General features: G+C 41.6%; 3 protein-coding genes across 3 annotated transcripts in view; all 3 read right to left on the minus strand.

Annotated features, from left to right (window-relative positions):
• Nucleotides 1-12,763, minus strand: LOC139744964 (uncharacterized). Its single transcript, XM_071655374.1, has 10 exons — nt 8,737-12,763; nt 7,849-7,962; nt 6,951-7,078; nt 5,993-6,218; nt 5,379-5,522; nt 4,552-4,623; nt 3,235-3,465; nt 2,323-2,519; nt 1,264-1,380; nt 1-735 (listed from the first exon to the last, which is right to left on the minus strand). The coding sequence occupies exons 1-10, from the start codon at nt 12,611-12,613 to the stop codon at nt 706-708; spliced, it is 5,136 nt and encodes a 1,711-aa protein (XP_071511475.1). The 5' UTR covers nt 12,614-12,763; the 3' UTR covers nt 1-705.
• Nucleotides 12,685-23,992, minus strand: LOC139744953 (uncharacterized). Its single transcript, XM_071655363.1, has 2 exons — nt 12,841-23,992; nt 12,685-12,734 (listed from the first exon to the last, which is right to left on the minus strand). The coding sequence occupies exons 1-2, from the start codon at nt 23,735-23,737 to the stop codon at nt 12,685-12,687; spliced, it is 10,947 nt and encodes a 3,648-aa protein (XP_071511464.1). The 5' UTR covers nt 23,738-23,992.
• A 42-nt stretch (nt 23,993-24,034) lies between these two features.
• LOC139744954 (uncharacterized) overlaps nt 24,035-25,579 on the minus strand; it is a gene marked incomplete at its 3' end in the record, with an annotated part of 30,316 nt that continues 28,771 nt past the window's right edge. The window contains exon 5 of the mRNA XM_071655364.1: nt 24,035-24,525. Within this exon, the coding sequence (XP_071511465.1) occupies nt 24,035-24,525 (491 nt within the window). The remainder of the gene's footprint in view (nt 24,526-25,579) is intronic.

Consider the following 25,579-nt stretch of genomic DNA (forward strand, 5'->3'; position numbering starts at 1 on the left):
ACAATTACTACAATTAAGACGCGCAGAATGCTGCACAATGAGAAGGTGAAAGCACCATTTTTTCAACGAGAGGGAATTGATTGATCTCAGTGTTTGGAGAGCGGCAATACGAATGTACTGCTGAGGGCACATTCTTTGCACTGGTATGCGTTCAGTGATCTATAATGACTATACAATTCATGTATTAATGGTATGAAAAGCCCTTGACGGTTCGCATTTGCACTTTGTGTTCAACTTTGACCTTTGGATTTTTGCGTTCCTGTGACGGAATGTTGTCAGTTCTCCTCGGAAGAAATTCGAGCTCTCTTTTGTTTTTTCTTTGGGAATAGCAGACGATTACATCAACACGTCGATCTTTATGTCACTGTAGGCGGGAAAGACACTGGTGATTTATTCGGGAGATTTAAACGGCTGAGTGTATCTGCATCATGCCACAACTTCAGTCAGCGCTGATGGCACGGTTTTCCTCGCAAACTTGATCTGGTGTACAGCCACATAACTAAAGGCTACGCACAGCGCCACGATGGAATCAGCGAAAATGTACTCGGAATCATTCGTGTAGATTTTCATGCGCTCTATGTCCTTGCTGGCTTAAATAGCTCACTGATGACATCACACAACTATCAAGTTGCAAGATATTTCCCGCCAGCCTTTCTCCTAAATCATTCATTCTGCTTTATGCCAGGAGGGTGAACAGATGTTCTCTCAAAGATATGTCTGTGGAAGGGACTCGAACTGTCGAAAGAAAAGTGAGAAGTTACACCAAAATTAGATAGTAATAATGGCAATAATTGTTGTATAGAACGTTATGATAATATGCTATGATGCGATACATACCTTCTCATAATGTGAACGAGTTTCGTAATTGTAAAATAATGGAGTCACAGAGAACATGATGTCGCGTCGTTTTACTGGACAAGAATATTAGAGAATCGCGACTGAGACAACTTTACTAACTTACTAATAAGAAGTTTACATGCTGGCACTGTTCTCCTTTCCGTTGAAGAAAATAACTATGCATTCACATAATAACGTTATAGAGCCATCAAAAAGTAATATACAATAACGTGTATAATCAATGATCAGTCACAAAATGACTTAGAGAGTACCAGCATTTTACTGACAAATAAACGTCATATCTATATCCATACTGAAATGAAAATGTCTCAATTTGCTGGTAAGAAAGAAAAAGATGATACCAAAGAAGAAAACCACTGTGTGATAGGTAAAAATATAATTTGCGAATGTGTGACGAAAACTCACGAATTCTTGCGACGAAGGTTCCGCAGTCTCTCGTCTGCGACTTTCATGTAGTGGTAAAGTGGGTGCTTGTGGCAGATACATCGATGAGTGGTCCACTCTAGCGCGCACTGGTGTAATCTTTAAGACAGAGATTTTAAAGTACATTTCATCAGATAATTTCTTTTGCATGGGAGAATGAACCCTTTCGTGCATGGTTATTTCAAACTTTTAATTGATGACCTCTTAAAGCATGCACCGAAGACTTACATCACCTAACAGATGTCTCTAAAAATTGATGAAGTTACCAAGTTTGCAGATACGATTGGTATGTTGCTATATTCTTCCCCTCTTTTGGGGAGGGGGGGGGGGGGGCGGGTGGCTGCAATCCATCAAATACTTGACTATACAGTATGCCGCCCCAAAAATTACAATCGGATTTTCGCATTGATAACTCCCAATATGATTTAACTGTCTAAATGCTACTTCAGGGTCTTGAAATATAACATCTTAGCTCTATTTTGCAAAAAAAAAAAAAAAAAACACACACACAAAAAAAAAACAAAAAACAAACCAACGTTCAATTTGGTGAAGCGGTCACAGGTAAATATAGACTAAATTGCAAAGCATGTCATTTATTATAAGTCTGATTTTTTTTTCCAAGTTCAGCACTTGGATGCTCCTGGAACTGCATATGTATGAATGTGTGAACACAATGGACAGAACTTATATAGGGCAGAGATTCCTGACATGCTCTACAAAATTCCTCGTTTCTCTTTGACCACTGAAGCAAATCGAATGGGGTTTCCTGTGAGATGTGTTGGCAATGAGTTGTAGTTTCATACCCTGGAATCGTATTTACAAGTAGATTGATTCACTATCTTTAAAGTTATTTTTGCAAAGGGTCCCGTTGTATTCTATTTTTCTTGGGGACATACGGTACAATGCATTTTATTTGACTTGCCAGCCCCCCCCCCCCCCCCCCCAATAAAATCATTCGCATTTGCAACGTCACAACACTAACAACGCGCATAGGACTTCTCACCACGATCTCAGAGGCGCTAACGGATCGTCTGCACTTACGTGGAAAGGTGCGGAATGCTTCAGGCTGTCAGTTACGCGCTTCATGCGCGCCTCAATTTCGGCGTCAATGTCGTCGGTGACGAACACCTGCTCCGCCTCGTACGGCCAGTTTCCCGTGTCTATCATCGGAGTGTCCGCATTAAAGTCTGAAACTTCGAACATTCCTCTTTCATTCGCTGCGTTATCGAACATGTCCTCTGACATTTTCAAGAAAACAAAGACATAAACAAACAATCATAAATCTTGAGGGATACTGCAACATTACAACACAGACAAAGATGCTTAAACTGTAGACGGTAAGAAGCATAGAGCAATGTTGAATCGTTTTTGTTAGTGCATGTGGTTAGATTATATCGTCATCTAAATCACGCACTCTAAACCGGGTCATCCCACGAGCCCGACACCCACGAGTCATAATATGGTCCATGAGCTTGACAATGAAAAAAGTGCCATGGGTCATACAGCCCACGAGTCATACATCCCATGAGCTCGAAACTAGGCGAGCAAGGCCCACGAGTCTGTCACTAGGCAAAAAAAGGTCCATGACCCCCGACATCGACTTGGCAAACAAGGCCCACGAGACAGACACTGCGTAGACTAAGCCCTAAGATGTCATGAGTATCAGGCCCATGGTCCTTGTTTGCCTAGTGTTGGACTTATGGGCATTTGTTTTTACCTAGTGTCGGACTTGCGGGCCTTCGTTTCCTACTGTCTGATCCATTGGTCGTATTTGCCAAATGTCAAGCTCGTGGGCTGTATGACTCATGGGCTGTGTGACTCGTGGACTGTATGACTCGTAGCGTTGTCGGACTCGTGACGTGCACGCCTCACAACACGCTTCAGGACATCACGGATATTTATAGTTTATGGGGTAGAAAGAGAGAGAGATAGGCAAAACGATGTTTATTGTACCTCCAAATCTGGGAGGGATCCCTTCCTCCATGAAACCAACGGTGTCATTGGGGTCCTTCTTCCGGTAAGCATACCCAGTCAGAGAGAAGCTAGCCTCTGATGCAGGCATGTCGAAGTCGTCTTCCCAGCAACCCATCTGCCTTCTGACGCAGGCGGCGATCACGAATACGACAAGGACACAGAAGAAGAAGCCAACGATGGAGAAGACGATCACGAGGATTTCCCATGATTCTACAGGTGATGAGCAAGACATTCAGTTGGAGGAACGACCACGAAGCAGTAATCTTAAATCTAAGAGTCACGTGTGTGTGTGTGTGTGTGTGTCTATATACGTTCTCTTTAAAAGAATTTATACCACCCAGAGACAGCTGCGTCGTATTCGAGTAGTTTGTACAAAGTTCTGTATATAACAGACGAAATTCGAAAGTACAAAGTTCGTTATAGAGTGCAATGGCATTCCACGACCGTCAAGTTAATTCAGTGAAATCATACGAACAGAACAGTATGTAGGCCCTGATAAGGTGTTATCAAAATGGAAAACAATTATACGCACGTAGATGTTTCAAAGAACGTATCGTGTTTTTTAAAGTCAAATCTTGATTGCGACTTACAGTAGATGTGGTAATGTCGATACTTCATAGTTCTCCAACTGGTTTGAAATTTACTATTTTGTAATTGGCTTCGTTTTTGTATTTAATTGAACATGATAAGCATGACTTGGTCGAAGATGAATATTACCGTTACTGTACACAATTACAGTATGCCAGAGTCGATGTGAAGAATGAAGTTATGCTTGTTTCTTGAATTTCATAAATGCATGCATGAAGATCTATGTGCAGGCCAATGGGACACCTTTACCATGCTTATAACAACCCTGTATCTTTCAGTCTCCTCGTATGATTTATAATGATGATATCAATAATGATAATCGTCGTATATACCCATGATATCTCATCTGCAGTGATATCTCTGCTCTTCCAGAGGGCCTGTCATTTATAACCATATTCATTCCTCATTTAACGAGACATTTTGAGTAAAATCATTTTGTCCAAGTATTTAAGTACTAACAGGTGGCAGAACTTGAGCCCGAGACACCACTTCATGTCAAGAGTCCTATCCACTATACCACAGTGTCCACACTGACTTTACTGTGTCTTTTAAAGCCAATTACGTGAAGATGTTGAAGATGTAATTCCAGTTTTGCAAATGCAACCTGACGCTATAAAGCGTAATAAGCTGGGAGAAGAAATGAAAGAAGAAGAAGTGATTTTCACAGAAAGTCACGCGAACATGCTGAAACCGTATCCAAACACCTACCTAGTCCTGTGAATGAGGCGACAGTTGTTGTGGCGACAGTTGTTGTGGTGGCAGTCGTCGGGGCTGGAAACGCTAATAGTCACATCGAGAGGTGAGAATTGATTAGCCAAAGAGAAACAACAAACTCATATAAATATAAGGATTAAAATGGTGTATATAGACAACAACATTGTATTGTCAAAACTGACAGAGGAAAAAGTAAAATCCATGGTATAAATTTTGCAATATCGTCTGGCACAGAATCGATAATAAGGTGCGTGAGTGCTGGAAACCTGAAATAATGACGTGAGGTGATACTATCATGCGCATAATATATATATATATATATATATATATATATATATATATATATTGGGGCCTTAGGACGTCACATAGTATCTAAAGTCCACATTGTGCAAGAATGACGACATCTTCGTCGCTTGGAATTTCAGTAATGAACATGTACATTTATACGATTTTGAAGTGGTTCGTTACGAGTGTGGGTCAGGGTGGCAAAGAGTGCTGCATGAAAAAGAAGAAAGTAAGGGAAAGAAGGAGGAGACGAAGAAGAACGATGGGATGCGACAAGGGAAAATGAGAAGAGAAGGACGAGAAGGACAACTGGACAGAAAGGTGAAAGAGGAGAAAAAGAAGAGGTAAAGAAGAGGGATAGAAAACGAAAATAAGAATGACGCGGATAAGGAAAATAGATAAAAAGAGGAAGGACAACAAGAACAAGGTGGAAAGGGAGGCAAAGAAGAATCAAAAGAGAAGAAGGAGCAACAGAAGAGGACTATTATTTGTGAAAAACCAAAATGTGATCATTAGAGAGAGTGGCGAGGACTTACGTGTACAATATCGCCCGGGGAGAGTGTCAACGTAAGGGTCCATTAAGTCGGGCGGGCAAGAGCAGGTGTATCCGCGTGTTCCAGTGTCAGAGCAATTCGCGTCTGGATGGCAGTCGGCCAAACCCGTTAAACATTCATCATGCGCTGTCGCAAAGGATTTAGAAAGGTGAAGTTAATGATCGTGTTCACGTATCAGTTTTGTAAACGTATTCAATACTAGGATGTCGCAACTCTTTCGTAGACAGCTCAGAAACAAACAAACAAACAAACAAACAAACAGACAACAACAACATCAAAAGCAGAAATCAACTGTCTTAGTTCTAAAATTATCTCGCCCAAGTTTGTATTTGAACGTTGTTTCCAATCCCTACTTCACAGAGATTATTTCATTTTCGTTAGAAAGTTAGAATACCATTGAAGACACACACAGCAATGCCATGATTTTAACTTGATCTTAACTCTAAAGTTCAACTTACATTCTTACATGAAACACCATCCCCTCCCCCCCCCCCCCCCCCTCCCCGTCTTGCACAAGGCCTATATAGGGATATCAGGTTCTCGTTAGGAGAGAAAGAATTCCGTTGCCTCCTGCTAAATAACACAGAAAGACCTACGTAAGACTGCGACTGCTGACGCCTGAAGCGAAATGTTCCTCGGAAGGAGCTTCTTGTGGATCTCTAGATACTGCGTTGTTTCGTTAGACACGACCTCGGCCGTCACATTGGTAGAAACGAAACCGATGGCGTAATCGACAATGATACTCCCCTGCTTGAAGGAAAAGACTTCGCACGTAGCGAGACGGAAGACTGAATCGAGTAGCGAATCGTACATCTCCTTCAGCTACACATCATGGGAGCAAAGACATGGAGTAATAAGTGAGTAGGGTCTTTGTCTCCGATTGGAGGCCCAGGGGAGGGATATCGAAGAGTGCAGGAGTACATAGTTCGGTAATGATCGTTATTCTGAACGTTCGTTATACCCAAGTTTCGTCAATCGGAAAATGAAATAAGATTCTTTAATCCGAAAACGAAATCAGGTGAACATGCTAACGTATCTTTGGAATGACGGACTTTATTTCTGTTTCGGATTAATGAACATTCTAAATGACGACGAGTTTTTACATTTTCGGATCAACCAACTTCCGGTATAATAAACTTCATTTCACTTTCGGATTAACGAACCTTCGGAATGATGAATCTTATTTCATTTTGGGATTAACGAGGATTAACGAATCTTCGGAATTGTCATCATATGATTTCAAGAAAGAACGACCAATGTAAAGACCAAGGTACTTACAGAACAGAGCTGACAATGGTCATTAAGGAAGTTGTACCAAAAAAAAAAGATATGGATATTGGACAACACAAAGCACAATATCACCATGAGCACGTTTGTAAAAACTTAGTGATGAATGTTCTTGACACCACTCATTACCACAATCACTGACATTTCCGTATCATTAGACACAACTTGTTATGTACATACTCATATTGTCAAATTCAATATCAACTCCCAACATGCACACTTAAAGGTAAAGTTCACAAGCCCAGGTAAGCAGCAGGATTAGCTTACTGAATTGCAGAATTCCGATTCCAAAACCTTGAATATTTCCGAAGTTGGATCAGAGTAATCATCTTGAAACACCGCGTTCTCTCCCTTTATCTCAACAATCTTCACCTGCATCATGTAGGACACAACCTCTTGATTACAGAAAGAAAGAAAGAAAGAAGAAAAAACAGCGTGGTTACTTTCAGATACTCAGAATCGATTGAAACACAGCAGGTTAAAAGAGAAGCACCTGTACCCATATTCCTTCCGATTGGGTACACGCTATAGACCTAAGAAACAACAACAAAAGCAACGAAAGTTTGCATCTACGAGGACAGTTTTGAGAGCATGTTTTAAACACATCTAAGCAGAGGTGAAACAAAATGTGTGAAGCACTAACATCCACGTCACTTCCATGTCATACTGTACCACCATATAGATACTGGCGACACAATGAGTTAGCCAGAAATGTGATATTTATTTATTTATTAATTACTTTTTTATTCCGATTTCAAGCCTTCTCACTTCTCTTATCAAAGGTTAGGGAAAATATATTGCTGAAGTAATCAGGAAGCTCTGGAAATATATTTTGAATTGTGATCGCTCGTAGCCAGCTTCTTTGCTGGCATTTTGAAGAAACACAACCAACACAAACACAAACACAAACACATACAGTTGACCCGCAGAACATGCAGAATGAAACAACGCACATGGAAGTAGGCCTACGACTTGAATATAATAAAGAGTGTGCTTACAGGCACCAACAAAAACACCGCATGGGTAAATATTATTCCTTTTTCATTTAGCATTTTTTCTTTTACATTTGTAAAACTGATTAGATGGGGACCAACTATTCTCCAACATTCCGTCAGAATAATTATACTCATGACGCGATTTGCAAAGAGAGTCAAATGAATCTCACCGTTACATTTGCCGTTCACGCGTTCATAGCCCTGCCAACAAGCACAAAATCCGCCACTTTTATCTTCGATGCATACCTCGTTGTCTTCAACGCATTTAACGCCACAGTACGCTTCTGGAAATAATAAATGCAGTAGAAAAATAGGTCATGATGTGCTTAATTAGTATAATGTGCAATGATAATGTAGTGATCAAACACAGGAAAAAACCTCACAGCTGGTATACGAGGGAGTTCAGGGTTACAGATCACTGTCATTAAGTTGATTTTCCGCTTCCCTGGTAGAGTAGGTGAATGTCACAGAATAGACAATAATAGTAATAGGGGCAATGATGATAATGATGATTAATAAGAACGTATGTATGTATATATATTAGTAAAGCGTTTTAAAATAATTCAAAATCTATCATAATCTTTAGCTGGAATCATAATAGAATATTACGTCTTCCATTCACTACAATAGAATATCCGTCCGTCGGTGAATTGTGCATATGTAGTAGAAACAGTGTATAGCATCTGAAAGCACGCTGAGCATCAGAAGGCTTTATTTTTTTTAACCATTGCTACTGTTGGCATATTTTTTCCGTTACATTCTAAGCAAATGCGTTTGCGAAAAAAAGTTCTTAAAGCTATCAAGTTAATCTTTTGACGTATCACCTGCGAGTTTGAGAGAACATTGGACCAGTTTGAACATATACATTGTAATCCAAAATTGTAATCAAATGTGACGTAATTGCTCTCGCCTTGTTCTTTACCTTTTAAAGAGAATTTGTAAAAATATGAAATGAAATGGAATAAAGTGAGTTTGCTGGTTAAGACTTAGACAGTGATAAAGTATGTCATTTCTGAGAAACAAATAACGGAGGAACAAGGGGCAAGCAAGATACGAACCGCTTGCTGTGACAACCGTCTTTGTGGTTAACAGGTCCTGTCCTTTGCTCGTTGTGGAAGGTTGTGCTGCCAAAGTCGTCGCCAGAGGTGATGGCCGGTCAGTGACAGAGGTTGAAGGATCAGTGCCTGTTGATTCCGAAGGCCTAGTCGAGCTGGTTTCTCTCTCTGTCTGTTCTGTGACCGTTGTGGGTTGACTTTCCCTCTTTGGTTCAGCTGTTTCTCTTTCTGTGAACAAGTCAGTAGTCATCTGGTGTTGTGATGTGAAGGCGTGTGTACTTGATGACATTGATTCTGTCTGATCACTCGCTGTTGTTGAAAGGCTTTCTCTTGATGGAGTCATGGCAGTCGCCATATCCGTTTGGATTTGGTTTGTAACGGTTGTCAAATGACTCGTAGTTGTTGCCTCACTTGCTGTCAATTCTGTGGTTGTGTATGTAGTTACCTGACGTGATGTTAAGGTACGTTGAGTTGAAGACACAGGTTGTGTCTGGTCTGTTGCTGATAACGGAAGGTCATCTGTTGTTGATGCCTGGGTAGTTACAGCTTCTGTCTCCACCTCATCTGTAACCATTGACGATTGACTATAACTGGTTAGCCTACTTACGGTGACTAAGACAGATGTTGCATCAGGACGTGTTGATTCTTGCGACGTGGTAATTTCTGTCTCTAACGGCTCTGTGACCTTTGTAGGCTCGCTTTTACTTGTTGGCTCACTTATGTCTAATTCAGTAACTAAGGAAGACGTTGCGTCATGGCGTGTTGTAAAGCTACGTTGAGTTGAAGTGATGTTCTCTGTCTGATCTGTCAATAATCTTGATGTACTTTCTTTTCTTGACCCTTGAGTAGTTGTTATTTCTGTCTCTATCTGATCAGTTACTGTTGTCAACTGGCTTTCACTAGTTGTTTCGAATTCGGTGATTAAGACAGGTGTCGTAACAAGACGTGTTGTGAATCTGCGTTGCGTTGGAGACATGTCCTCGGTCTGATCTGTCAATGTCGATACACTTTCTTTTGTTAGTTCTTGAGTCGTCATTATTTCTGTCTCTACCCGATCTGTGACCATTGTCGCCTGGCTTCCACTAGTCGCCTCACTTGTTTCGAATTCGGTGATTAAGGCAGATGTTGTATCTTGAAGGGTTGTACTGCTGCTTGGAGTTGAGGTCATTGGTTGGGTTTCTTCCGGCAATGAAGTCGACACACTTTCTTTCGTTGTTTCTTGGGTTGACATAATTTCTGTCTCTAACTGATTCGTGACCGTTGTCGATTGGCTTCCACTAGTCGCCTCACTTGTTTCGAATTCGGTGATTAAGGCAGATGTTGTATCTTCCCGGGTTGTACTGCTGCTTGGAGTTGAGGTCATTGGTTGGGTTTCTTCGGGCAATGAAGTCGACACTTTTTTCGATGTTTCTTGGGTTGACATAAATTCTGTCTCTAACTGATTCGTGACTGATGTCGATTGGCTTCCACTAGTCGCCTCACTTGTTTCGAATTCGGTGATTAAGGCAGATGTTGTATCTTGAAGGGTTGTAAAGGTGCTTTGAGTTGAGGTCATTGGCTGGGTTTCTTCCGGCAATGAAGTCGACACACTTTCTTTCGTTGTTTCTTGGGTTGACATAATTTCTGTCTCTAACTGATTCGTGACCGTTGTCGATTGGCTTCCACTAGTCGCCTCACTTGTTTCGAATTCGGTGATTAAGGCAGATGTTGTATCTTCCCGGGTTGTACTGCTGCTTGGAGTTGAGGTCATTGGTTGGGTTTCTTCGGGCAATGAAGTCGACACTTTTTTCGATGTTTCTTGGGTTGACATAAATTCTGTCTCTAACTGATTCGTGACTGATGTCGATTGGCTTCCACTAGTCGCCTCACTTGTTTCGAATTCGGTGATTAAGGCAGATGTTGTATCTTGAAGGGTTGTAAAGGTGCTTTGAGTTGAGGTCATTGGCTGGGTTTCTTCCGGCAATGAAGTCGACACACTTTCTTTCGTTGTTTCTTGGGTTGACATAATTTCTGTCTCTAACTGATTCGTGACCGTTGTCGATTGGCTTCCACTAGTCGCCTCACTTGTTTCGAATTCGGTGATTAAGGCAGATGTTGTATCTTCCCGGGTTGTACTGCTGCTTGGAGTTGAGGTCATTGGTTGGGTTTCTTCGGGCAATGAAGTCGACACACTTTCTTTCGTTGTTTCTTGGGTTGACATAATTTCTGTCTCTACCTGATCTGTGAACGTTGTCAACTGGCTTTCACTAATTGGTTCACTCCTTTCTAATTCGGTGACTAATGCCGGTGTTGAAGCAGGACGTGTTGTAAAACTTTCTCGAGTTAAAGCCATATCTTCTGTCCGATATGTTAATGATGTTGCTACACTTTCTGTCATTGACTTTTCAGTACTTATCACTTCTGTCTGTTTTGTGACCGTTTTTGATTGAGTAGAACTTGTTAGCTCAGTTGTTTCTAGTTCAGTGACTAAGGCAGATGTTGTATCAGGGGGTGCTGTAGAGCTGCGTTGGGTTGAAGCCATATCTTCAGTCTGATCTGTCAATAATGTCGATACACTTTCCTTTGTTGATTCTTGAGTCGTCATTATTTCTGTCTCTACCCGATCTGTGACTGTTGTCAACTGGCTGCCAATAGTTGGCTCACTTGTTTCGAACTTGGTGACTAAGACAGATGTTGTAAAAGGACGTGTTGTGAAGCTCGGTTGAGTTGAAGCTTTTGTATCTTCTGCAAATGAAGTTGATATACTTTCAATCGTTGATTTTCGAGTAGTTATAATATCTGTCTCCGCTTGAAGTGTTGCAGATGTAGATTGAATAGATATTGTTTGCTCACTTGTTTCTAATTCTGTAACAGTGACAGATGTAGCATCTGGAGTTAATGTATAACTGCGTTCAGTTGAAGCCATTTCTTCGGTCTGAGCTGTCAGTGATGTCGATACACGGTCTGTCAATGATTCATGGGTAGTTATTAATTCTGTCTCTACCTGATCTGAGACCGTTGTCGCCTGGCTTTCACTGGTTGGCCCACTTGTTTGTAATTCAGTGACTAAGGCAGGTGATGTACCAATACGTGTTGTAAGGCTGCGTTGCGTTGAAGCCATGTCTTCTGTCTGATCTGTCAATAATGTCGACACGCCCTCCTTTCTTGTTTCCTGCGTTGTCATTATTTCTGTCATTACCCGATCTTTTACAGTGGTCGTTTGTTTTTCGCTTGTTGGCTCACTTGTTTCAAATTCGGTTGATAAGACATATGTTATATCTTTACTTAACGTATAACTGCGTTGAGTTGAAACCATTTCTTCGATCTGATCTGTCAGTGAAGTCGATATACTGTCTGTAATTGAATCTTGAGTCGTCATTATATCTGTCTGTATGTGATCTGTGGCCGTTGTCGCCTGGCTTTCACTGGTTGGCCCACTTGTTTGTAATTCAGTGACTAAGGTAGGTGTTGTACCAATACGTGTTGTAAGGCTGCGTTGCGTTGAAGCCATGTCTTCTGTCTGATCTGTCAATAATGTCGACACGCCCTCCCTTCTTGTTTCCTGCGTTGTCCTTATTTCTGTCACAACCTGATCTGTTTCCGTCGTCGCTTGTTTTTCGCTTGTTGGCTCACTCGTTTCCAATTCGGTTGATAAGACAGATGTTATATCTTTACTTAACGTATAACTGCGTTGAGTTGAAACCATTTCTTCGGTCTGATCTGTCAGTGATGTCGATATACTGTCTGTAATTGAATCTTGAGTCGTCATTATATCTGTCTGTATGTGATCTGTGGCCGTTGTAGCCTGGCTTTCACTGGTTGGCCCACTTGTTTGTAATTCAGTGACTAAGGTAGGTGTTGTACCAATACGTGTTGTAAGGCTGCGTTGCGTTGAAGCCATGTCCTCTGTCTGATCTGTCAATGATGTCGACACGCCCTCCTTTCTTGTTTCCTGCGTTGTCCTTATTTCTGTCACAACCTGATCTGTTGCAGTGGTCGCTTGTTTTTCGCTAGTTGGCTCACTTGTTTCAAATTCGGTTGATAAGACAGTTGTATCTGGACTTAACGTATAACTGCGTTGAGTTGAAACCATTTCTTCGGTCTGATATGTCAGTGATGTCGATATACTGTCTGTAATTGAATCTTGAGTCGTCATTATATCTGTCTCTATAATATCTGTGGCCGTTGTCGCCTGGTTTTCACTGGTTGGCCCACTTGTTTGTAATTCAGTGACTAGGGTAGGTGTTGTAAAAAGCCTTGAAGTAAAACTGCGTTGCGTTGAAGCCATGTCTTCTGTCTGATCTGTCAATAATGTCGACACGCCCTCCTTTCTTGTTTCCTGCGTTGTCCTTATTTCTGTCACAACCTGATCTGTTGCAGTGGTCGCTTGTTTTTCGCTAGTTGGCTCACTTGTTTCAAATTCGGTTGATAAGACAGTTGTTGTATCTGGACTTAACGTATAACTGCGTTGAGTTGAAACCATTTCTTCGGTATGATCTGTCAGTGATGTCGATATACTGTCTGTCATTGAATCTTGAGTCGTCATTATATCTGTCTGTATGTGATCTGTGGCCGTTGTCGCCTGGCTTTCACTGGTTGGCCCACTTGTTTGTAATTCAGTGACTAGGGTAGGTGTTGTAAAAAGCCTTGAAGTAAAACTGCGTTGCGTTGAAGCCATGTCTTCTGTCTGATCTGTCAATAATGTCGACACGCCCTCCTTTCTTGTTTCCTGCGTTGTCCTTATTTCTGTCACAACCTGATCTGTTGCAGTGGTCGCTTGTTTTTCACTAGTTGGCTCACTTGTTTCAAATTCGGTTGATAAGACAGTTGTTGTATCTGGACTTAATGTATAACTGCGTTGAGTTGAAACCATTTCTTCGGTATGATCTGTCAGTGATGTCGATATACTGTCTGTAATTGAATCTTGAGTCGTCATTATATCTGTCTCTATAATATCTGTGGCCGTTGTCGCCTGGTTTTCACTGGTTGGCCCAATTCGTGTTGTAAGGCTGCGTTGCGTTGAAGCCATGTCTTCTGTCTGATCTGTCAATAATGTCGACACGCCCTCCTTTCTTGTTTCCTGCGTTGTCCTTATTTCTGTCATTACCTGATCTGTTACAGTGGTCGTTTGTTTTTCGCTAGTTGGCTCACTTGTTTCAAATTCGGTTGATAAGACAGATGTTGTATCTTTACTTAACGTATAACTGCGTTCAGTTGAAACCATTTCTTCGGTCTGATCTGTCAGTGATGTCGATATACTGTCTGTAATTGAATCTTGAGTCGTCATTATATCTGTCTGTATGTTATCTGTGGCCGTTGTCGCCTGGCTTTCACTGGTTGGCCCACTTGTTTGTAATTCAGTGACTAGGGTAGGTGTTGTACCAATACGTGTTGTAAGGCTGCGTTGCGTTGAAGCCATGTCTTCTGTCTGATCTGTCAATAATGTCGACACGCCCTCCTTTCTTGTTTCCTGCGTTGTCCTTATTTCTGTCATTACCTGATCTGTTACAGTGGTCGTTTGTTTTTCGCTTGTTGGCTCACTTGTTTCAAATTCGGTTGATAAGACAGATGTTGTATCTGGACTTGATGTATAACTGCGTTGAGTTGAAACCATTTCTTCGGTATGATCTGTCAGTGATGTCGATATACGGTCTGTAATTGAATCTTGAGTCGTCATTATATCTGTCTGTATGTTATCTGTGGCCGTTGTCGCCTGGCTTTCACTGGTTGGCCCACTTGTTTGTAATTCAGTGACTAAGGTAGGTGTTCTACCAATACGTGTTGTAAGGCTGCGTTGCGTTGAAGCAATGTCTTCTGTCTGATCTGTCAATAATGTCGACACGCCCTCCTTTCTTGTTTCCTGCGTTGTCCTTATTTCTGTCACAACCTGATCTGTTGCAGTGGTCGCTTGTTTTTCGCTAGTTGGCTCACTTGTTTCAAATTCGGTTGATAAGACAGTTGTTGTATCTGGACTTAACGTATAACTGCGTTGAGTTGAAACCATTTCTTCGGTATGATCTGTCAGTGATGTCGATATACTGTCTGTAATTGAATCTTGAGTCGTCATTATATCTGTCTCTATAATATCTGTGGCCGTTGTCGCCTGGTTTTCACTGGTTGGCCCAATTCGTGTTGTAAGGCTGCGTTGCGTTGAAGCCATGTCTTCTGTCTGATCTGTCAATAATGTCGACACGCCCTCCTTTCTTGTTTCCTGCGTTGTCCTTATTTCTGTCACAACCTGATCTGTTGCATTGGTCGCTTGTTTTTCGCTAGTTGGCTCACTTGTTTCAAATTCGGTTGATAAGACAGTTGTTGTATCTGGACTTAACGTATAACTGCGTTGAGTTGAAACCATTTCTTCGGTATGATCTGTCAGTGATGTCGATATACTGTCTGTAATTGAATCTTGAGTCGTCATTATATCTGTCTCTATAATATCTGTGGCCGTTGTCGCCTGGTTTTCACTGGTTGGCCCAATTCGTGTTGTAAGGCTGCGTTGCGTTGAAGCCATGTCTTCTGTCTGATCTGTCAATAATGTCGACACGCCCTCCTTTCTTGTTTCCTGCGTTGTCCTTATTTCTGTCATTACCTGATCTGTTACAGTGGTCGTTTGTTTTTCGCTTGTTGGCTCACTTGTTTCAAATTCGGTTGATAAGACAGATGTTGTATCTTTACTTAACGTATAACTGCGTTCAGTTGAAACCATTTCTTCGGTCTGATCTGTCAGTGATGTCGATATACTGTCTGTAATTGAATCTTGAGTCGTCATTATATCTGTCTGTATGTTATCTGTGGCCGTTGTCGCCTGGCTTTCACTGGTTGGCCCACTTGTTTGTAATTCAGTGACTAAGGTAGGTGTTGTAAAAAGCCTTGACGTAAAACTGCGTTGCGTTGAAGGCATGTCCTCTGTCTGATCTGTCAATAATGTCGATACGCCCTCCTTTCTTGTTTCCTGCGTTGTCCTTATTTCTGTCGTTACCTGATCTGTTACAGTGGTCGTTTGTTTTTCGCTTGTTGGCTCACTTGTTTCAAATTCGGTTGATAAGACAGATGTTGTATCTTTACTTAACGTATAACTGCATTCAGTTGAAACCATTTCTTCGGTCTGATCTGTCAGTGATGTCGATATACTGTCTGTAATTGAATCTTGAGTCGTCATTATATCTGTCTGTATGTGATCTGTGGCCGTTGTCGCCTGGCTTTCACTGGTTGGCCCACTTGTTTGTAATTCAGTGACTAGGGTAGGTGTTGTAAAAAGCCTTGACGTAAAACTGCGTTGCGTTGAAGCCATGTCTTCTGTCTGATCTGTCAATAATGTCGACACGCCCTCCTTTCTTGTTTCCTGCGTTGTCCTTATTTCTGTCATTACCTGATCTGTTACAGTGGTCGCTTGTTTTTCGCTTGTTGGCTCACTTCTTTCAAATTCGGTTGATAAGATAGATGTTGTATCTGGACTTGATGTATAACTGCGTTGAGTTGAAACCATTTCTTCGGTCTGATCTGTCAGTGATGTCGATACACTGTCTGTAATTGAATCTTGAGTCGTCATTATATCTGTCTGTATGTTATCTGTGGCCGTTGTCGCCTGGCTTTCACTGGTTGGCCCACTTGTTTGTAATTCAGTGACTAAGGTAGGTGTTGTACCAATACGTGTTGTAAGGCTGCGTTGCGTTGAAGCCATGTCTTCTGTCTGATCTGTCAATAATGTCGACACGCCCTCCTTTCTTGTTTCCTGCGTTGTCCTTATTTCTGTCACAACCTGATCTGTTGCAGTGGTCGCTTGTTTTTCGCTAGTTGGCTCACTTGTTTCAAATTCGGTTGATAAGACAGTTGTTGTATCTGGACTTAACGTATAACTGCGTTGAGTTGAAACCATTTCTTCGGTATGATCTGTCAGTGATGTCGATATACTGTCTGTAATTGAATCTTGAGTCGTCATTATATCTGTCTCTATAATATCTGTGGCCGTTGTCGCCTGGTTTTCACTGGTTGGCCCAATTCGTGTTGTAAGGCTGCGTTGCGTTGAAGCCATGTCTTCTGTCTGATTTGTCAATAATGTCGACACGCCCTCCTTTCTTGTTTCCTGCGTTGTCCTTATTTCTGTCATTACCTGATCTGTTACAGTGGTCGTTTGTTTTTCGCTTGTTGGCTCACTTGTTTCAAATTCGGTTGATAAGACAGATGTTGTATCTTTACTTAACGTATAACTGCGTTCAGTTGAAACCATTTCTTCGGTCTGATCTGTCAGTGATGTCGATATACTGTCTGTCATTGAATCTTGAGTCGTCATTATATCTGTGGCCGTTGTCGTCTGGCTTTCACTGGTTCGCCCACTTGTTTGTAATTCAGTGACTAAGGCAGGTGATGTACCAATACGTGTTGTAAGGCTGCGTTGCGTTGAAGCCATGTCTTCTGTCTGATCTGTCAATAATGTCGACACGCCCTCCCTTCTTGTTTCCTGCGTTGTCCTTATTTCTGTCACAACCTGATCTGTTTCCGTCGTCGCTTGTTTTTCGCTTGTTGGCTCACTCGTTTCAAATTCGGTTGATAAGACAGATGTTATATCTTTACTTAACGTATAACTGCGTTGAGTTGAAACCATTTCTTCGGTCTGCTCTGTCAGTGATGTCGATATACTGTCCGTCATTGAGTCTTGAGTCGTCATTATATCTGTGGCCGTTGTCGCCTGGCTTTCACTGGTTGGCCCACTTGTTTCTAATTCAGTGACTAGGGTAGGTGTTGTAAAAAGCCTTGAAGTAAAACTGCGTTGCGTTGAAGCCATGTCTTCTGTCTGATCCGTCAATAATGTCGACACGCCCTCCTTTCTTGTTTCCTGCGTTGCCATTCTTTCTGTCATTACCTGATCTGTTGCAGTGGTCGCTTGTTTTTCGCTTGTTGGCTCACTTGTTTCAAATTCGGTTGATAAGACAGATGTTGTATCTGGACTTGATGTATAACTGCGTTGAATTGAAACCAATTCTTCGGTCTGATCTGTCAGTGATGTCGATATACGGTCTGTAATTGAATCTTGAGTCGTCATTATATCTGTCTGTATGTGATCTGTGGCCGTTGTCGCCTGGCTTTCACTGGTTGGCCCACTTGTTTGTAATTCAGTGACTAAGGTAGGTGTTGTACCAATACGTGTTGTAAGGCTGCGTTGCGTTGAAGCCATGTCTTCTGTCTGATCTGTCAATAATGTCGACACGCCCTCCATTCTTGTTTCCTGCGTTGTCCTTATTTCTGTCACAACCTGATCTGTTTCCGTCGTCGCTTGTTTTTCGCTTGTTGGCTCACTCGTTTCCAATTCGGTTGATAAGACAGATGTTATATCTTTACTTAACGTATAACTGCGTTGAGTTGAAACCATTTCTTCGGTCTGATCTGTCAGTGATGTCGATATACTGTCTGTCATTGAATCTTGAGTCGTCATTATATCTGTGGCCGTTGTCGCCTGGCTTTCACTGGTTGGCCCACTGGTTTGTAATTCAGTGACTAGGGTAGGTGTTGTAAAAAGCCTTGAAGTAAAACTGCGTTGCGTTGAAGCCATGTCTTCTGTCTGATCTGTCAATAATGTCGACACGGCCTCCTTTCTTGTTTCCTGCGTTGTCCTTATTTCTGTCACAACCTGATCCTTTGCAGTGGTCGCTTGTTTTTCGCTTGTTGGCTCACTTGTTTCAAATTCGGTTGATAAGACAGATGTTATATCTTTACTTAACGTATAACTGCGTTGAGTTGAAACCATTTCTTCGGTCTGCTCTGTCAGTGATGTCGACATACTGTCCGTCATTGAGTCTTGAGTCGTCATTATATCTGTGGCCGTTGTCGTCTGGCTTTCACTGGTTGGCCCACTTGTTTGTAATTCAGTGACTAAGGTAGGTGTTGTGCCAATACGTGTTGTAAGGCTGCGTTGCGTTGAAGCCATGTCTTCTGTCTGATCTGTCAATAATGTCGACAAATCCTCCTTTGTTGTTTCCTGCGTTGCCATTCTTTCTGTCATTACCTGATCTGTTGCAGTGGTCGCTTGTTTTTCGCTTGTTGGCTCACTTGTTTCAAATTCGGTTGATAAGACAGATGTTGTATCTGGACTTGATGTATAACTGCGTTGAGTTGAAACCATTTCTTCGGTCTGCTCTGTCAGTGATGTCGACATACTGTCTGTCATTGAATCTTGAGTCGTCATTATATCTGTCTGTATGTGATCTGTGGCCGTTGTCGCCTGGCTTTCACTGGTTGGCCCACTTGTTTCTAATTCAGTGACTAGGGTAGGTGTTGTAAAAAGCCTTGAAGTAAAACTGCGTTGCGTTGAAGCCATGTCTTCTGTCTGATCCGTCAATAATGTCGACACGCCCTCCTTTCTTGTTTCCTGCGTTGCCATTCTTTCTGTCATTACCTGATCTGTTGCAGTGGTCGCTTGTTTTTCGCTTGTTGGCTCACTTGTTTCAAATTCGGTTGATAAGACAGATGTTGTATCTGGACTTGATGTATAACTGCGTTGAGTTGAAACCATTTCTTCGGTCTGCTCTGTCAGTGATGTCGACATACTGTCTGTCATTGAATCTTGAGTCGTCATTATATCTGTCTGTATGTGATCTGTGGCCGTTGTCGCCTGGCTTTCACTGGTTGGCCCACTTGTTTCTAATTCAGTGACTAGGGTAGGTGTTGTAAAAAGCCTTGAAGTAAAACTGCGTTGCGTTGAAGCCATGTCTTCTGTCTGATCCGTCAATAATGTCGACACGCCCTCCTTTCTTGTTTCCTGCGTTGCCATTCTTTCTGTCATTACCTGATCTGTTGCAGTGGTCGCTTGTTTTTCGCTTGTTGGCTCACTTGTTTCAAATTCGGTTGATAAGACAGATGTTGTATCTGGACTTGATGTATAACTGCGTTGAATTGAAACCATTTCTTCGGTCTGATCTGTCAGTGATGTCGATATACGGTCTGTAATTGAATCTTGAGTCGTCATTATATCTGTCTGTATGTGATCTGAGACCGTTGTCGCCTGGCTTTCACTGGTTGGCCCACTTGTTTGTAATTCAGTGACTAAGGTAGTTGTTGTACCAATACGTGTTGTAAGGCTGCGTTGCGTTGAAGCCATGTCTTCTGTCTGATCTGTCAATAATGTCGACACGCCCTCCCTTCTTGTTTCCTGCGTTGTCCTTATTTCTGTCACAACCTGATCTGTTTCCGTCGTCGCTTGTTTTTCGCTTGTTGGCTCACTCGTTTCCAATTCGGTTGATAAGACAGATGTTATATCTTTACTTAACGTATAACTGCGTTGAGTTGAAACCATTTCTTCGGTCTGATCTGTCAGTGATGTCGATATACTGTCTGTCATTGAATCTTGAGTCGTCATTATATCTGTGGCCGTTGTCGCCTGGCTTTCACTGGTTGGCCCACTTGTTTGTAATTCAGTGACTAGGGTATGTGTTGTAAAAAGCCTTGAAGTAAAACTGCGTTGCGTTGAAGCCATGTCTTCTGTCTGATCTGTCAATAATGTCGACACGCCCTCCTTTCTTGTTTCCTGCGTTGTCCTTATTTCTGTCACAACCTGATCCTTTGCAGTGGTCGCTTGTTTTTCGCTTGTTGGCTCACTTGTTTCAAATTCGGTTGATAAGACAGATGTTGTATCTGGACTTGATGTATAACTGCGTTGAGTTGAAACCATTTCTTCGGTCTGCTCTGTCAGTGATGTCGACATACTGTCTGTCATTGAATCTTGAGTCGTCATTATATCTGTCTGTATGTGATCTGTGGCCGTTGTCGCCTGGCTTTCACTGGTTGGCCCACTTGTTTCTAATTCAGTGACTAGGGTAGGTGTTGTAAAAAGCCTTGAAGTAAAACTGCGTTGCGTTGAAGCCATGTCTTCTGTCTGAGCCGTCAATAATGTCGACACGCCCTCCTTTCTTGTTTCCTGCGTTGCCATTCTTTCTGTCATTACCTGATCTGTTGCAGTGGTCGCTTGTTTTTCGCTTGTTGGCTCACTTGTTTCAAATTCGGTTGATAAGACAGATGTTGTATCTGGACTTGATGTATAACTGCGTTGAATTGAAACCATTTCTTCGGTCTGATCTGTCAGTGATGTCGATATACGGTCTGTAATTGAATCTTGAGTCGTCATTATATCTGTCTGTATGTGATCTGTGGCCGTTGTCGCCTGGCTTTCACTGGTTGGCCCACTTGTTTGTAATTCAGTGACTAAGGTAGTTGTTGTACCAATACGTGTTGTAAGGCTGCGTTGCGTTGAAGCCATGTCTTCTGTCTGATCTGTCAATAATGTCGACACGCCCTCCCTTCTTGTTTCCTGCGTTGTCCTTATTTCTGTCACAACCTGATCTGTTTCCGTCGTCGCTTGTTTTTCGCTTGTTGGCTCACTCGTTTCCAATTCGGTTGATAAGACAGATGTTATATCTTTACTTAACGTATAACTGCGTTGAGTTGAAACCATTTCTTCGGTCTGATCTGTCAGTGATGTCGATATACTGTCTGTCATTGAATCTTGAGTCGTCATTATATCTGTGGCCGTTGTCGCCTGGCTTTCACTGGTTGGCCCACTTGTTTGTAATTCAGTGACTAGGGTAGGTGATGTACCAATACGTGTTGTAAGGCTGCGTTGCGTTGAAGCCATGTCTTCTGTCTGATCTGTCAATAATGTCGACACGCCCTCCTTTCTCGTTTCCTGCGTTGTCCTTATTTCTGTCACAACCTGATCCTTTGCAGTGGTCGCTTGTTTTTCGCTTGTTGGCTCACTTGTTTCAAATTCGGTTGATAAGACAGATGTTGTATCTGGACTTGATGTATAACTGCGTTGAGTTGAAACCATTTCTTCGGTCTGCTCTGTCAGTGATGTCGATATACTGTCTGTAATTGAATCTTGAGTCGTCATTATATCTGTCTGTATGTGATCTGTGGCCGTTGTCGCCTGGCTTTCACTGGTTGGCCCACTTGTTTGTAATTCAGTGACTAGGGTAGGTGTTGTAAAAAGCCTTGAAGTAAAACTGCGTTGCGTTGAAGCCATGTCTTCTGTCTGATCTGTCAATAATGTCGACACGCCCTCCTTTCTTGTTTCCTGCGTTGTCCTTATTTCTGTCACAACCTGATCCTTTGCAGTGGTCGCTTGTTTTTCGCTTGTTGGCTCACTTGTTTCAAATTCGGTTGATAAGACAGATGTTGTATCTGGACTTGATGTATAACTGCGTTGAGTTGAAACCATTTCTTCGGTCTGATCTGTCAGTGATGTCGATATACTGTCTGTAATTGAATCTTGAGTCGTCATTATATCTGTCTGTATGTGATCTGTGGCCGTTGTCGCCTGGCTTTCACTGGTTGGCCCACTTGTTTGTAATTCAGTGACTAGGGTAGGTGTTGTAAAAAGCCTTGAAGTAAAACTGCGTTGCGTTGAAGCCATGTCTTCTGTCTGATCTGTCAATAATGTCGACACGCCCTCCTTTCTTGTTTCCTGCGTTGTCCTTATTTCTGTCACAACCTGATCCTTTGCAGTGGTCGCTTGTTTTTCGCTTGTTGGCTCACTTGTTTCAAATTCGGTTGATAAGACAGATGTTGTATCTGGACTTGATGTATAACTGCGTTGAGTTGAAACCATTTCTTCGGTCTGATCTGTCAGTGATGTCGATATACTGTCTGTAATTGAATCTTGAGTCGTCATTATATCTGTCTGTATGTGATCTGTGGCCGTTGTCGCCTGGCTTTCACTGGTTGGCCCACTTGTTTGTAATTCAGTGACTAGGGTAGGTGTTGTAAAAAGCCTTGAAGTAAAACTGCGTTGCGTTGAAGCCATGTCTTCTGTCTGATCTGTCAATAATGTCGACACGCCCTCCTTTCTTGTTTCCTGCGTTGTCCTTATTTCTGTCACAACCTGATCCTTTGCAGTGGTCGCTTGTTTTTCGCTTGTTGGCTCACTTGTTTCAAATTCGGTTGATAAGACAGATGTTGTATCTGGACTTGATGTATAACTGCGTTGAGTTGAAACCATTTCTTCGGTCTGATCTGTCAGTGATGTCGATATACTGTCTGTAATTGAATCTTGAGTCGTCATTATATCTGTCTGTATGTGATCTGTGGCCGTTGTCGCCTGGCTTTCACTGGTTGGCCCACTTGTTTGTAATTCAGTGACTAAGGTAGGTGATGTACCAATACGTGTTGTAAGGCTGCGTTGCGTTGAAGCCATGTCCTCTGTCTGATCTGTCAATAATGTCGACAAATCCTCCTTTGTTGTTTCCTGCGTTGCCATTCTTTCTGTCTCTACCTGATCTGTTGCCATGGTCACTTGGGTTTTGCTTGTTGGCTCACTTGTTTCATATTCGGTTGGTAAGACAGATGTTATATCTTTACTTAACGTAAAACTGCGCTGAGTTGAAACCATTTCTTCGGTCCGATCTGTCAGTGATGTCGATATACTGTCTGTAATTGAATCTTGAGTCGTCATTATTTTTGTCTCTATGTGATCTGTGGCCAATGTCGCTTGGCTTTCACTTGTTGGCCCACTTGTTTGTAATTCAGTGACTAGGGTAGGTGTTGTATAAAGCCTTGACGTAAAACTGCGTTGAGTTGAAACCATTTCTTCAGTCCGATCTGTCAGTGATGTCGATATACTGTCTGTCATTGAATCCTGAGTCGTCATTTTTTCTGTCTCTATTTGATCTGTGGTCGTTGTCGCCGGGCTTTCAATTGTTGACCCACCTGTTTGTAATTCAGTGACTAAGGCAGGTGTTGTACCAATACGTGTTGTTATGCTGAGTCGCGTTAAAGCAATGTCCTCTGTCTGATCTGTCGATAATGTCGACACATCCGTTGTTGTTGTGTCCTGCGTTGTCATTATTTCTGTCTCTACCTGATCTGTTGCCGTGGTTGCTTGTTTTTCTCTTGTTGGCTCACCTGTTCCAAGTTCGGTGTCTAAGACAGGTGTTGTAACAAGACGTGTGGTAGAGCTGCGTTGCGTTGAGGCCATATCCTCCGTCTGGTCTGTCAATGAAGTCGATACACTTTGTTGCTCTGTTTCTTGAGTCGTCATAATTTTTGTCTCTACTTGATTCGTGACTGTTGTCGATTGGCTTTCACTAGTCGCCTCACCTGTTTTGAATTCGGTGAATAAAGCAGATGTTGTTTCTTGACGGGTTGTAAAGCTACCTTGAGTTGAGGTCGTTGGTTGCGTTTCGTCCGTCAATGCGGTAGACACACTTTCTTTCGTTGATTCTTGAGTAGTTGTTATTTCTGTTTCTACCTGATCTGTGACTGTTCTTGATGGGATATCACTAGTTGGTTCACTTGTTTCCAATTCAGTTAGTAAGGTAGGTGTAGTAGCAAGATTTGTTGAAAGCTGAGTCGTCATCATTTCTGTGTCTACCTGATTCGTGACTGTTGTCGATTGGCTTTCACTAGTCGCCTCACTAGTTTTGAATTCAGTGATTGAAGCAGATGTTGCATCTTGACGGGTTTTAATACTACGTTGAGCTGAGGTTATTAGAGACATTTCGTCCGTAGATGAAGTTGACTCACTTTGTTTTGTTCTTTCTTGAGACGTCATAAAATCTGTTTCTGCCTGATTCGTGACTTTAGTCGCTTGACTGCCACTCGTTGGCTTACTTGTTTCGCTTGTTGAAACAGATGTGAGCACACTTTGTGTCGTAAGGCCAAGTTGTGTTAATGATTCTGTTTGGACATAATCTGTCACTGACGTTGAAAAATCTTGTCCTATTGATTCCTTGGAAGTTGTTGTTTCTCTCCCGGTCTGTTCTGTGACCATTGAGGTTTGGGAATCCCGATTTGCTTCACTTACTTCTGTTGTTTGGACTGTTACTGCTGTTACCACATATGCAAGGATATGAATAGAATACCATATTACAGTGATGAAATATATATCTATTCAGCACATGGTAACAACAAGAGCAATGGTAATGGCTGTCAGGCAGTGATACAAAGCATTACTTCAAATATTGACATAAGAATACGTCGTAATGTTATATTTTCATTGTGCCTTTGACAACAAAACTAATAATAACGAAAACGAAGCATTATTCAGAGTAAAGCTGATAGCCAGACATATATATGCATACAATGTATGTATATCACATCTACATCTTATATAGATAAATAAATAAATATATATATATATATATATATATATATATATATATATGTATATATATATACATAATATATACACATATATATGAATTATATATATATATATATATATATACATGTATATATATACATAATATATACACATATATATGAATTATATATATATATATATATATATATATATATATATATATATACATACATATAGTGAAACTTCGAAGGCAACAAAATTTGTATACGTGGTCGCCATTTGATAGCGCAAAGCGGCCACTGACAGGCAGAGCCTTATAGATGCTGGTCTGCGTATGGAGCTGCTAGGTAGGAACCAAAGAGATTTTACACCCATAAGATCTCTATAGTTTGAACTTTCTTTTTTCTTCCTCTTTTCTTTACTGCGTAGAGTCCTAGTTGTAGCCGGTGTTTCACTATGCCATATGCGACTGTCGACAACATGCATATCATAATGTATGTTGGTCCATTAAAGAGTGTGATTCCTATAACGAGAAAGGAACTGAATATTCAAGCATTTCATCACTAACAATGGAGCTATACAGGTAAAAGTTCATCACTGCTCATTCTTTTCAATTAAACCGATGTATAACCGTATACAGACTTAAGACCACAAAGATGCCAAAGAGGGAAAAAAGAGACTGACGGAAATTTAGCAATTATAATCCTTCAACCGTCAAAGACAACCTTAATTAGGTTATTGTGACATGAGATAAAGCGCGAATGATGTATTTTTTTCTTGATATTAAAGGACAAGTTC

Source organism: Diadema antillarum, unplaced genomic scaffold, assembly GCF_040938485.1.
Source record: "Diadema antillarum isolate AM-2024a unplaced genomic scaffold, OU_Dant_1.0 seq00001222_RagTag, whole genome shotgun sequence".
NCBI classification, from domain to species: domain Eukaryota; kingdom Metazoa; phylum Echinodermata; class Echinoidea; order Diadematoida; family Diadematidae; genus Diadema; species Diadema antillarum.